At 57.0% G+C, this 13,355-nt stretch overlaps 2 protein-coding genes across 2 annotated transcripts in view; both read left to right on the top strand.

Annotated features, from left to right (window-relative positions):
- The window catches only part of BRD4 (bromodomain containing 4), an 88,541-nt gene extending 81,750 nt beyond the window's left edge, over positions 1–6,791 (top strand). The window contains exons 15-20 of the mRNA XM_069477976.1: positions 2,483–2,595; positions 2,682–2,844; positions 2,951–3,081; positions 3,211–3,416; positions 3,498–3,738; positions 4,020–6,791. Coding sequence (XP_069334077.1) covers positions 2,483–2,595; positions 2,682–2,844; positions 2,951–3,081; positions 3,211–3,416; positions 3,498–3,738; positions 4,020–4,088 — 923 coding nt within the window. The 3' untranslated portion in view covers positions 4,089–6,791. The remainder of the gene's footprint in view (positions 1–2,482; positions 2,596–2,681; positions 2,845–2,950; positions 3,082–3,210; positions 3,417–3,497; positions 3,739–4,019) is intronic.
- Positions 6,792–8,105: 1,314 nt separating this feature from the next.
- On the top strand, positions 8,106–12,388 carry EPHX3 (epoxide hydrolase 3). Its single transcript, XM_069495389.1, has 8 exons — positions 8,106–8,152; positions 8,908–9,284; positions 9,467–9,552; positions 9,930–10,087; positions 10,252–10,380; positions 11,292–11,395; positions 11,485–11,621; positions 11,716–12,388. The coding sequence occupies exons 2-8, from the start codon at positions 9,042–9,044 to the stop codon at positions 11,939–11,941; spliced, it is 1,083 nt and encodes a 360-aa protein (XP_069351490.1). The 5' UTR covers positions 8,106–8,152; positions 8,908–9,041; the 3' UTR covers positions 11,942–12,388.
- The last annotated feature ends 967 nt before the right edge of the window (positions 12,389–13,355 follow it).

Genomic DNA, 13,355 nt, shown 5'->3' with positions numbered 1-13,355 from the left:
AGGCATCTGATCCACCTCTAGAGCTTGGGGTAGGCTTCCTGGAGGAGGTGACCATAGGACACATAGGAGTGAGTTGAGTAAGTAGGATGGGGAATGAAGTCCAGGTAGAGCTGGGGGCAGGCCTGGGGCATTGTGGTCTGCTCCAGGCCCATGAAAATGGGTATCTCCAGCCTGTAGGGCCCTGGGGGATCCAGGGGCACCTGCTCTTGGCCTTGTGAGGCCCACTTGGCAAATCCAGGGCACCATGGTGGGGAGCACCGGGCAGGAACATTTAACACATTAACTGCCGTGTGAGTTGTATTTAGCTCACGTTAGTTTTGAGCCAGGGTCCTTGTGAAGCATATGTAACACACTCGTGTTTTCACCTTGGGAGCTGTGTGAATTATGTTTTCAAGTTGCATATAACTCACACAGAAAACAATAAAAAACAAATTTTTCATCAAATTGGGAAGAATCGTTTTGTTTTCAAAGTTTTATTCTATTTTCATGATAAAACACTGTGTCCCCAAGGAAAACTTTTTTTTTTCTAGTGTGGCAGTCAGTGTGTTAAGTGTCAGTAACCGAAGCGTCCTGGCTGGCCCTGGCAGGGGGACATTCCAGTTGAGGCCAGTGGCATGGTGGTGCTCCAGGGTCAAGGTGGAGGTTCCTGGACTCAGCAGTGTAGACTGTGCAGTCTGTCTTGGGGATGCACTGGGCGCTGCCTGCAAACCGAGCAACAAAGCAGCGACTACTTCTAAACTTCGCAGAAGCAGCTTGGCGCCAAGTGGATTGCCGCGTACTCTGAGCTGAGAGCAGCTTTCTGTTCACCCTGGGAAAGGCTGGTGTGGGCCTGGCAGCCGTGCAGCTGTGCCGCTTCTCACCCTGGGCTTCCCTGTGGGGAAGATGATGGACAGGGATGCAAGGCCTTCAGAAGAGCCAATACTAGGTGTGCCTAGGACCCACAGGGACCAGGGCTGGTTCCCTCTGGCCCACTCTGCTTTAAGTCCCTGGACCCCCACCCCAGCTCCTGTAGCCTAGGATGGGGCACAGGGAGTGGCGTGGATTGGAACACCTGGGGTCTTTGGGCCAAAAGCCAAGTTGTCAGATTCCCAGGGAAGCTCAGCAGGCATCTCTGGGCACCCAGCCAGCTTTCAGGCGCCATCCCTGAACCACTGGGCCTCCCCTCTAAAGCCGACAGCCGGCTGTTGCCCAGGTCAGCCTCAGCAGGTGCTCCAACTGCCCTAGGTTGGAGGCTGTTGCAGTCGTGTGCCTATGAATCGCTGGGGGCCAGACCCAAAGCCTCCTAGCACCAAACAGGGATGGCAGTGTCCAAAGCGGTCCTGATGTGCTGGAATCGGAGGAAATGTCAAGGCCAGCAAAATCAGCCACACGGGTGGTGGGCCTCGCCACCACGTGGGCTCCAGCTGTGATGCCTCCTGGGGTTAGGGGTGGGCCCTGGCTCTAGAGAGAGGCAAGTGGGCCCACCACACCTGGGGTGTTATTGTCTGTGCCGGGCCCACAAAAAAAGGTACCTCTGGCTAGTGGGGCCCCTGGGAGACCCGGGGTGCCTATGCTGGCAGACAGTGGTTCGGAAGCAGGCTCTAGTGGTCGTCAGTGGAAGGGCTAGCACGTGGAACCAGGTTAGATTGTCGAGCGTGAGGCACGAGACCAGACCAGGCGCAGGGGCATTGCAGAGAGGCAGTTTCCTCTTGTGGATGGTTTATCAAGGCCCCTTTCCTGCAGGGATTCAAGCAGGGGGTATCCACGTGTTAGGCAGGACTTGGCTCCTCCAGGGCTCCACTTGCTCACCGCTGAAGCTGAGAGATTAGAGTTAAGTGTCCGTTGTTCTTTCCCAAAGGCCAGTAGTACCTGTGCTGCACGCTCACACCCGTGGCTGCCTGGATCCCTCCCAGCCTTGGGTTGGATGCAGGTGGCAGGCTAGCCAGTTTCATAAAGCAGCCCCAGCTCCAGGCTTCCCCCTCTGTGGGGCGTGCAGGCTAAGTTAGGGAACAGGACTGTGGGGAGGGTCCTGAGATCCCCACCCCGGAGACCAGGCCACACGGGGACAGAAGTGGGCGCCTGGGTTGAGCTTTGCGGGGTTGGAAAGTACTGATATCCAACCGCACTTGAAACCGATGTGTCAGGGTCTGTGTTTCTCAAAGCTTTGTAAGTCTGACACACAGGAGGATCTAACACCAGGACTGGCGCCTCAGGGCTCCTGGGAGCCTGCTGCATGCTGGGCTTGGGGTGTGACTGAGCAGGCCATGGGCCTCACGCTCAGGGCATTGGGGGCACCCAGCCCCTGGGGGAGGGGGCTTGTCCTCACCAGGCTCAGTGGCATCTGGGGGTCTCCACTCTTTTAAGCCTGGCCAGCGACCCTTGCCCCATGGCCTGGCTGGCCATGTGCTGTTGCTGCTTCCAACCTGTCCTTTCCCCCATTATGATTCTCTCAAGGCCCAAGTGGCCCTCCAGCCCCTGACACACTTCTTGTCCCCTGTCCTAGGTCATCTCCGCGAAGCCCCCTCCCCGCTTATGATGCCCTCCCCCCAGATGCCGCAGTTCCAGAACCTGACCCGCCAGTCTCCACCCCAGCAAAGCGTGCAGCCTAAGAAGCAGGTAAGGCCAGGGCTGGGCCAAGGCCCCCAGGGCTGGCCAGGGGGCGCCTGCCGACCTCACTGGTCGCCGTGCCTGTGCCGTCCCAGGAGCTGCGTGCAGCCTCCGTGGTCCAGCCCCAGCCCCTGGTGGTGGTGAAGGAGGAGAAGATCCACTCACCCATCATCCGCAGCGAGCCCTTCAGCCCCTCGCTGCGGCCGGAGCCCCCCAAGCACCCGGAGAGCATCAAGGCCCCCGTCCACCTGCCCCAGCGTGAGTGCCCTCCCTGCCCACAGCTGGGACTCAGGCCCCCAGACCCGTTGGACATGAGCTTGCTATGGGGCTGGTGGCCCAGGCCCTTGGGCTCTTTGTGTTCCAGGGCCGGAGATGAAGCCTGGGGACGTTGGGAGGCCTGTGATCCGGCCCCCTGAGCAGAACGCACCCCCGCCAGGGGCCCCTGACAAGGATAAACAGAAACAGGAGCCGAAAACTCCAGTTGCGCCCAAAAAGGTAGGGACAGTAGGCCCGTGGGTACCCCTGCCCCTTGACCCAGGATGTCGCCATGGTGGGCATGTCCTCCTGCCATCGCCTTCAGGCACAGCAGGCCCCTCACCTGCCCCTGGCCTCTCTGCCCCGCAGGACCTGAAAATCAAGAACATGGGCTCCTGGGCCAGCCTGGTGCAGAAGCATCCAACCACCCCATCCTCCACAGCCAAGTCATCGAGCGACAGCTTCGAGCAGTTCCGCCGAGCTGCTCGGGAGAAGGAGGAGCGTGAGAAGGCCCTGAAGGCGCAGGCTGAGCATGCGGAGAAGGAGAAGGAGCGGCTGCGGCAGGAGCGCATGAGGTGGGCAGGGCTCCGCGTGGGACGTGGGACTCCTTGGGTTACGCTAGGGGCCCGGAGGCTGACAGGCCCTGCTCTGCCCAGGAGCCGAGAGGACGAAGACGCACTGGAGCAGGCCCGGCGGGCCCACGAGGAGGCACGCCGGCGCCAGGAGCAGCAGCAGCAGCAGCAGCGGCAGGAGCAGCAGCAGCAGCAACAGGCAGCTGCGGTGGCCGCTGCCGCCGCCGCCCCCCCTCAGGCCCAAAGCTCCCAGCCCCAGTCCATGCTGGACCAGCAGAGGGAGCTGGCCCGGAAACGGGAGCAGGAGCGAAGGCGCCGGGAAGCAGTGAGTCGGGGGGCCCCAGTGGGGACTGTTGGGCAGGGGTCTACCCCAGAGGGGCTGGGAATGGGGACCTGGGGCCTGGAGAGGGTGTGGAGCCAGGGCCCCCAGGCCCTGCTGGTCTGCAGTCAGCCTTCGGGCTCAGCGTGATGGCCTCGTGCCACGAGGGTGCAGGGCGGGCACTGAGGGAACAGTCCCTGGGAGGCCTGAGGGCCACTGCAGCAACAGGGGCAGTGGGTGGCTAGGTCACCCCGCCTCACTCCGTCCCTCCTTCCTCTTTCCTTCAGATGGCAGCTACCATTGACATGAATTTCCAGAGTGATCTATTGTCAATATTTGAAGAAAATCTTTTCTGAGAGCACCTAGGTGGCTTCTGACTTTGATTTTCTGGCAAAACGTTGACTTTCCATAGTGTTAGGGGCGGCGGTGGAGGCGGTAGCAGCGGCCAGGGAGTGTCTCTGGGCCTGGCCCTCCTGCATGCTATGCCTGGGGCAGGCCTGACAGGCAGCTGAGGATCGCAGAGCCTGTCTGCCTTACGGCCAGCCGGACAGACGTCCTGCCACCCGCCACCCCCTCACAGGATGTCAGCTCAGCACGCCTCGTTATGAGCAAGTGCCGGCCGGACCCAAGCCTGCGTCCCCACATGGGGGTCAGAGGCCCTTCTCTCCGCCAAATGTCTACACAGTATACACAGGACATCGTTGCTGCCGCCACCGTGACTGGTTTTCTGTCCCCGAGAACATGACGTTTGCAACGTCCCGCCCACCGGGAGTTCTTCCCCACACCCCAGCCATGGCCGCCCACTCCCAGGAGACCAGGGCAGGCCCACGTGGGCTGGAGGCGGGCAAGGCCGGCCCACCCCCTTGCTGGCACTGACTTTGCCTTGAACAGATCCCACCCCTCCCCTCCCCCCACAAGCCTTTAATTGAGAGCCGCTCTCTGTAAGTGTTCGCTTGTGCAAAAGGGAATAGTGCCGTGGAGGTGTGTGTGTCCATGGCAATTTGGGGCGAGGTGACTGCCCCGCGTGTGCGTGGGCAGGCCCCGCCGGGGGAGTGAAGCCACCAACCAAAGTCAGTTCCTTCCCACCTGTGTTTCTGGTTTTTTTTTTTTTTTTTTTTTCTATATATATATTTTTTGTTGGATTCTATTTTATTTTTAATTCTCTCTTCTCCCCCAGACACAATGGCACTGCTTATCTCCGAAATGGCGTGATCGTCTCCTCATTGAGCGGCGGCTACCACCGCGCTGTGGGTAGTGTGTGACCGTGGCTGTACTGTATAGTGAACATAGTTGGCATATCTTTGTTTGAAGTTTGTTGGTGACTCCACCAAACTGGTGTAAAAAAAAAAAAAAAAAACTCAAAAAAAAGTCCACAAAAAAAACAAAACACAAAATGCAAAAAAAAAAAAAAAAACCTGCTTATATTTTACTCAGTTTCAGACTTTATTAGTCTATTTTTAATTATTAAACCAGAAAGCTGCGATTTCTTTTATTTCTCTTCCTCCCCTACCCCCTCATTCGTTGGCTTCTTTGTTTTTTAATGTCAAATCTGTTTGAGTTGTTTTTTACCAATAAAGGAAGGGCCAGGGGACAAGGTAGGCACCAGGCGCTGGGGGCGGGGGTGTGCTGCAGACTGAGGCAGAGGTTCCCCCGCCCTGTGCCCGGCCCCAACTAGCCGGCTGCTCCTTCCCACGCTTTTTTTTAATTTTATAATTGGAGCCCTTGGTGAGGTTATGCGTGCCATGAGAACCCACTCTACACCACAACGCTGGTGCCTCAGTGTTGGCCAAACTCTGGAGTCGCTGACTGGTTTGACTTTCATACGGTGAATATGCATTTGGTCTGTACTGATCATGGAATAAACACATCTCTCTTTTTTAATGCTGGCGTCTCCCTGACATTTCTTTGTGAACCAACTGTTGCCTAGGCTAGGCCCAGGGCCCCCCTGGACCCCAGACCACTTCTATAATAATTACCACCAAGAGCTACCTAGCCTCTCTCCCTTGGCCTGTTCCTGCTTTCCCTGGGCAGGAGCCGCTCAGGCTAGTAGCAACCACCCCAAGCTGAAGCTGTGACATGAAGCCCAGGTACCCATTCTGTGGACCCTGGCCTAGGTGGGTGACATGTTCCAGCAGAACCCTGGCCAAACTCCAGACAGTATTCTTCCCTTTCACCCTCCTCTGTCGTGGTCCCTCACTCACCAAAGGACTTGGGCCACTTCTACCTTGCTTGCCTCTACCTAACTCCTTTCATTTAAGCTCAGGGTTAACCAGGTATTTTTAGGTAAGTGTACATCCCCCTAAATAGGATCCTCGTCCCCCACGCACATACACACACGCACACATTCCTGCCTGAGAAAGCCCACGGGTGGCCTGGCCAGCCGTGCCTGTGTGCCCACCTGTATGCACATGCCCTAGCCACAAGGCACAGGTGGCGCCCAAGAACAGCCCCCTAGGATGTAAGATACAAGTATATAATTTATATGTATGCAGAGACAGACAAACATTTCTAGCACTGTTTATTAACCTACATCCCCCCTTTTCAGCCTGAAAGGCCCTTTATTGTCTTGTGTTTAGATCTCCCAAACCTCCCAGCGAGGGTGTAGTTCGGGCATCCAGCCAGGGGCCCCCCACTTCCTTGACGTCCCTACCCACCCAGGCACTTCCTCATATACCACTGTGCTGGTTCAAGTGTGACATATTTTGGTTCTTTGGGGTTTCTTCCATTTCATCCCACCCCCTAGTTTTTGTTCCTTGTTTTGTTCAGAAACTTCCCCAGGCTGGTCCAACTGTTGAGCTGGAGAGATGGTTTTGTATGCACCTTCCTGCTGAAGATTTAATTCTGCCATGGCCGCCTTCACACCTCCTCGATGGGTGTTTCTCTAACTGGGTTGTAATTAGAACTGGGATCTATTTAATTTCTCCGGTCATTTCCCAATCCTTCCCACAGTACTAGAAATCTTAGTCCTATACAAGAGTAAGAGGTGTGTACAAGCCCCCAATGTACTGTATGCACGGATCGCTTGGCCAATAATTATGTCAGTGAATCTGAGACTTGTATTAAACACTTTAGACATTTGTAGAAGGGAATTCGTAGACTTTTCACTTATATACTAAAGGTTTTTTTTTTTTTTTGTGCAGTTCTCATTGCAAAAATAAACATTTGTACTGAATATAAAGTTAACCTTCCTGTGACTACTGATGTCTTTTTGTTTGAGAAGGGGTTGGGAAGAGGTGAGGTGAGGGCGGGGGTCAGTGATGTGTAGCAGAGGAAGACCAAGGTCCCCAGACACCCACCAGCCATGCAGCCAGATTAGAGGACTCTGAGAGATCCCGAGAACATCACGTTGTCAGAGAATTGACTTGATGGAAAGTGTAAAAGAAACCAAAGTTGTGATATTAGGCTAATCATGCAAGAAAAGAAAGCTAGGTGGTTAAGTCCAGGGAGAACAATGTGGGACAGGGTAATCATAGACAGCTATCTGTTCCACTCTGAAATGCACTGTTTACTGAGAACACCATAAACCACTCTTCACCTTTAAGTAATAACCTCATGCACTTCATTATGGTCCCAGGACAGTATGATGTTTAGCAGCCTTGACAATAAATTCAAAGGTATACAGATAAAAGAGGGAGGTAGAAGAAGGAGCAGGAGGTGACAAAGGATGGTGGATGGTTTAAAGTTAGATGAAACCAACACAAAAAACAGCACGTCCAGTGGTGGTGATGTGAGCAAGTCTGTAGGTAATGCCCCAAGTTGGTAAATCAAGAAATAGTCACAGAAGCACATTTAGTGATACCTAGGTAACCACCAGAAGATATAAAAGCATTCCAATGGCCGCCCCCAGGAGGAAGGGAGGTGGAGATTGCTGTCTTTCTCCGTGTCATTCTGGATTGCTGTTTAGCCAGATTTATAGCTTTAAGGCAAATGATTTCATCCCCGAATTTCAGGTTCATGATCTGTACTACAGGGATCTGTACTACCTCCACTTATAGAGTTGCTATAAGGGTTAAATGACGGGCGTCCCTAAAATGTTGAAGGATCTTGGGGGCAGGTTGCAAAACAGGAGGAAGAAGCTGGCTCCTTGCAAGGACTGGGCTCTGTGACACTGGGCCCTATCATGCCTGGCCCTGCCCTGCTTCCTCTTTCCGCCAGTGACTCAGTCGGCCCGGTCCTTCTCTGGGGAGCCGGGCCTGCTCTATAGGAGTCAGGGTATCCCGCCTCCATCGGTTGCTACCGGAACCGGGGCCTCACCACTTGCGGATTGGCTCCCTGACAGGGACCTGTCACTTGGACATCAATAGCCGCCGCCATCCAATCACAGCCGTGCAGGGCGGGCCGGAGGGCCTGCTGTGCCAACTGGAGGACGGCGCTGGGCCGAGGCCGCTGGACCCGCCGTTGGAACCAGGGCTGCATGAAGGTGCTGCTAGGTCGTCGGAGCCAGGCCGAGGGGAGGGTCTCTCGCTCTGGGGCGGGGAGCTCCCGGCGGGCGGCGGCCGGGGCTCCCGAGGCTTCTTCGGGCCGCTGAGACCGCCTGCGCTTGCCCGCTAATCCTAGCCATGGCCTTGCCTGTCCCTCTTCTTCCGCTTCCGGGCCCACCCAACCCGCCATATTAGGTTCCGGTCCCGCCCCCTGCCTCATTGGCCCAGCCCCCTCACCGAGGGCTCCGGCCTTCACTGCCCAATGTTAGGCCTCACCTCCTCCAGGCTCCACCCACTCTCCCGCCCACCCACGCAAGCCACGCCCCCTAGCCCTTACACCGCTCCTAGGCTAAGTTGGGTCCAGCTTTCCGGCTCGAAGGCCGCACCTACTCTGCATATACCCCTCCCCCTCTCTCCTGGCTCCGCCCATTTCCCCTCAGGGTTTCCTGCCCCAGGTTTGTCCCCGCTCCGAATCTACCTCTTGTGTTTATACGGCACGGCCACCTGGTGCGGGAGTCCTAGTAGGCCCCTGCCCCTGTCTTAAGCCCCGCCCAGGCCTCTCTCGGCCCCGCCTATCCCTCCTCTTTTTCTCACAAACTCCTCCCCAGCCCCTGCGGCGGGTCCCCTCAGGCTCCGCCCCTGCACCCTGGCCCTGTTCCCCATCCCTGGCGCGCCCAGGTGTTTGTTTACCTGGCACTTAGGTGAGTCTAGAGCTGCGGCGGTTTCGGTCCTAGCCGCCCGCCTCTTCCCTCAGCGTATCCCGCAAGCCCCGACGGCACGGAGGGGCCCCAGACCAAAGGCGGTGGGCGCCCCGCCTCGCCGCTGCCGCGCGCGCCCCTGGCCCAGGCCCCTGACGGCAGCGCCACCGCCGTCCCTGAGCGCGGGGACATGCCGGACCTGGTGGTGACGGCGCTGCTGGCGCCGTCGCGCGTCTCGCTGAAGTTGCTCCGCGCCTTCATGTGGAGCCTCGTGTTCTCCGCGGCGCTGGTGGCCGCGGCGGTCTACGGCTGCATAGCGCTCACGCACGTGCTGTGCCGGCCCCGGCGCGGCTGCTGCGGGCGCCGCCGGCGCGTGGCTCCCGCCTGCTTAAGCGACCCCTCACTGGGCGAGCACGAATTCCTGACCCTCAAGGTGAGCCTGCGCAGGGTGGGGGGCACTGTCGGGGCCACGGGGGGGCGCTTAGGGGCGCCGAGGGGTGAGCAGATAGGGACTGGGTTGAATCCATACCCGGGTCAGCACAGAGGCCTGGGGTTCAACCCTAAGGAAGGGGGGTTTCCCAAGCCTCAAACTGTGCCCCGCCCCACCCCCACCAGAGCTCGGGCCTGCGTCTGCACTATGTGTCAGCTGGACGAGGCAATGGGCCCCTCATGCTGTTTCTGCATGGCTTCCCCGAGAACTGGTACGTCTAGGGCACACGGGACTCCGGGCAGGTGGAGCTCGGACCACCCAACCGCTAGGGCACCCAAGAGGTGGGGATGAGAGCTGGGTAGGCTGGGATGCGCAGAGCATATAGGGCCCAGAAGGGTTGCCACGGGACAAGGGGACTGTGCCAGGATGCCTGGGATCCCAAGGATCTGAAGGGATGGGACAAAGGGGTGTTGAGGTTGAGATGCTCTGGATTTGGGGTGCAGCTAGTCTTAGCCTCTGACTGGGATTCCCCATCCTTCTGGGAAATCTGGAGCAGGAAGCTGGGGTTGCCAATGGCCTCTGCTGGGCGTAGGATGGAGGCGCAGCCTGGGAGCCCTGACTCAATTTCCCTCCCCGCCCACCCGGCAGGTTCTCCTGGCGCTACCAGCTCCGGGAGTTCCAGAGCCGCTTCCACGTCGTGGCTGTGGACCTGCGTGGCTATGGTCCTTCGGATGCGCCGCGGGAGGTGGACTGTTACACCACCGACCTGCTTATGGCAGACATCGAGGATGTCATCCTAGGCCTGGGTGCAGACACACCCTCATCCCAGAAGCCGCCTTCCCCATCCTGCATGCACCCATATCCCCCCTTCCCCCTCCTCCCAACCCCTTCTTCCTCGTTGCTGGGACCCATGTCCCCACCCCTGCCTCAGCCCTACCTGGCATCTCACACCAGCTTCTCTGACCCTCAGGTTACTCCAAGTGCATCCTCGTGAGCCATGACTGGGGTGCTCTTCTTGCCTGGAATTTCTCCATCTACTACCCATCACTGGTGGAGCGGATGGTTGTGGTCAGTGGTGCCCCCATGTCAGTGTACCAAGGTGTGTTAGGGAGTCTGGGACACTGGGCTGTGCCTGCGTGCAGGGGTGTGTGTGTCTGACTATATTTGCAATTTTCTGTGCACCGGTCAACATGCCAGGGGCTGGGGGCGCAGAGTGAACCCAGGTTTCTTCCCTTGGGTCACTTCTCAATCTAAAATCGGTGACAGTGCACTTAGGAGTAACCCACATTCTTTGAGCACTTACACAGTAGCAAGGAGCCTGTGTACGGTAACCTACTCGAGGCTCCTGGGCTTATGAAAGTGTTATTCCCCTATGTTACAGCTGGGGGAAACTGAGGCAAGAGAGGTTAAATGACTTTCTTCTGGCAGGGAAGGCACAGATGACTAAGCAACTGCAGTAGCATGAGATGCCATCTTTGGCTACCCACTGTCTATATCATATCACCTGATTTTAGTTCCCGGCATTGTAGTCATAACTACATGATCTCTCTCTCTCTCCCTCCCCTCCCCACCTTGTGGTTATTTCTTTTCCTGTCTCCCCTTCTAGACTCTAGGCTCCCCTGAGGGCAGGGAGCCTGTCCCATTCACTGCTATGTCTCCAGGGTCTAGAACAGGGCCTGGCACATAGTAGGTGCTCAATAAATGTTAGCTGAATGAAGCAGGGGAGATGCATCCTGGCCTAGGCAGCGGATGCACACCAGTGAATGTGGGGGATCCCCAGAGCTGCAGATGGAGGAGGCCCCCCCATTCTGTGGACAGGGACCACCCAGCACTATTTATCTGGGTAGGAGGGTGGCATCTGGGCCAGGAGGGCTGTCTAGTGTCTTCACAGACTCAGGCAATGCAGTGGTGGCATTCCTGAGGCCTGTGTGCCTGACCTGGGCATGTGTAGGGGTTCAGGTGTGTGGGCCTAACAGGCCTCACATCTGTCCCCCAACCCACCCACCCCAGACTACTGTCTGCGCCACATTGGCCAGCTCTTCCGTTCGAACTACATGTTCCTGTTCCAGCTTCCCTGGCTGCCTGAGAAGTTTCTGTCCATGTCTGACTTCCAGGTGCAGTGGGGTGAAGGCCTGGGGATGGGGGGAGCAGGTTGGGATTGGGCTGGCTGGGCACTGAAGCCAGGGTTCTGATATGTGCCCAGATCCTGAAGACTACCTTCACTCACCACAAGTCAGGCATCCCACACTTGACTCCCAACGAGCTCGAGGCCTTCCTTTATAACTTCTCACAGCCCAATGGCCTCACCGGGCCCATCAACTACTACCGAAACCTCTTCAGGTGAGAACAGATGCAGGGCAGAAGCTCAGGAGAGTTACAGGGGCAGCGGGTGGGGGCATCCATCCTTCTGCCTGTCTGTCTGTCTTGGCCACAGGAATTTCCCTTTGGAGCCCCAGGAGCTGGCCACACCCACACTGCTGCTATGGGGGGAGAAGGACAAGTACTTCGAGCTGGGGCTGGTGGGGGCCATTGGTAGCCGCTTTGTGCCAGGCCGGTTGGAGGCCCACATCCTGCCAGGGGTCGGGCACTGGATCCCACAGAGCAACCCCCAGGAGATGCACCAGTACATGTGGGCTTTCTTGCAAGACCTGCTGGACTAGTGGCCCTTTCTCACCAGCCCGCCCAGGTGCATGGACACTCAGGAACACACACCCACTATCTGTGTGTGCCTGGGAATCCATACAATGTACGTAGGTAGTTGGACTCTTGGATTTCCCACAGGCGTGGGACTCCCAGATTGTACATAAATGCATCTGTGGGTGCTCACATGCAACATGGGTGTGTGCACATGTGAGCAAGCACTTTGACCCTGGGAACTAGGTATCCCTCTGCTCCGTGGAGCCAGATGCTGGGACCAAGTGTCCTACCTCTCCTCTCCCTGGGACCACACTCTGCTCCTTGCGATAGCCAGCCAAATCATAAACTTTGACCTTCCCATCCCTGGCTTCCACATCTAGTCTGGGTCTTCAGCTAAATGCTACAATGCTGCTAGCCATGTCTGTCTGATTCAACTTAAATGTAAATTAGTTTAAAATGAAATTCAATTAAAATGTAGTGCCTCAGTCGTGCCAGCCATATTTCAAGTGCTCGATTGCCACATCAGTGCAGAAAGATCTTTCAGACAGTGCTGAAGAGGGTATTCATAGCTTAAGAGTAGGGGGCCTCCCTGCCTGGCTTTTGACAACCTCACCAAGCAGGGGACCCTCGTGGGCAGGCAGGTAGGTGTGCAGTCTCCTCTCCAGCCAGACCCAAGGCAGCTCCCACGATCCCCCTCCCCGTCCTGACCCTAGGCCTTGTCAGGTCAAATTCTCTTGCCCCAGCCTGGGCTGGCCTGCGTCTCCCATCCCTGGGAAAAACGACTTGCGGCTCTGGAAGGACATGTGAGATTCTGGACTCAGCGTAGGAAGAGACCAGCTCCCAGAATGTCCCTCTGTGATCTGAAGGCTGCCTCTCCAGCTCCTGGAATCTTCTGCTCCAAATTAGCCGCACTTCCTGCTGACTTTCTGGCGGCCTCTGGCTCCAGCTTCCAAATGAGGGGGTGACAAGTGGAGGGTAAGCACCCAACTCCAGGCTTGTCACAGCATCAACCTCTATCTCCCTGGTGTCTGCCTAGCCTTTGGGGACAGTGTCATTCATCACCTGCAGCGTGAGGATCTAGGGGATCAGAGAAATGCATTCTCCTGTCTCTGGGATGGGCCTGCCTGCTGGTCGCTTCCCCCCTCCCTTGCTCCTCCCTTGTCCCCAAAGTAACATCCTTTCACTCAACATAGGTGCCAGGCACTGTTCTAGGGATAGAGTGTGAACCAGAAAGACACAGCCTTTCTCCCATGCAAGCTGTGACAGGGCCCATGTAAGGCTTCCCTGAGGAAGCACAGGAGGGACCCTAGCTTTTGGGGGGATGCACTTTAAGGGGGAGTGGAAAGCAGTGAATGGGAAGGTCCAAGGCAGGAATAGCCCGGCTATTGGAGTAATAACGTGGAGGCCAGCAGGCGCTGTGAAAGCAGAACGAGCAAG

Source organism: Eulemur rufifrons, chromosome 2 (assembly GCF_041146395.1).
Source record: "Eulemur rufifrons isolate Redbay chromosome 2, OSU_ERuf_1, whole genome shotgun sequence".
NCBI lineage: Eukaryota > Metazoa > Chordata > Mammalia > Primates > Lemuridae > Eulemur > Eulemur rufifrons.
The sequence above is the reverse complement of the archived record's forward strand: the minus strand, read 5'-3'. Positions and strand labels throughout refer to the sequence as shown.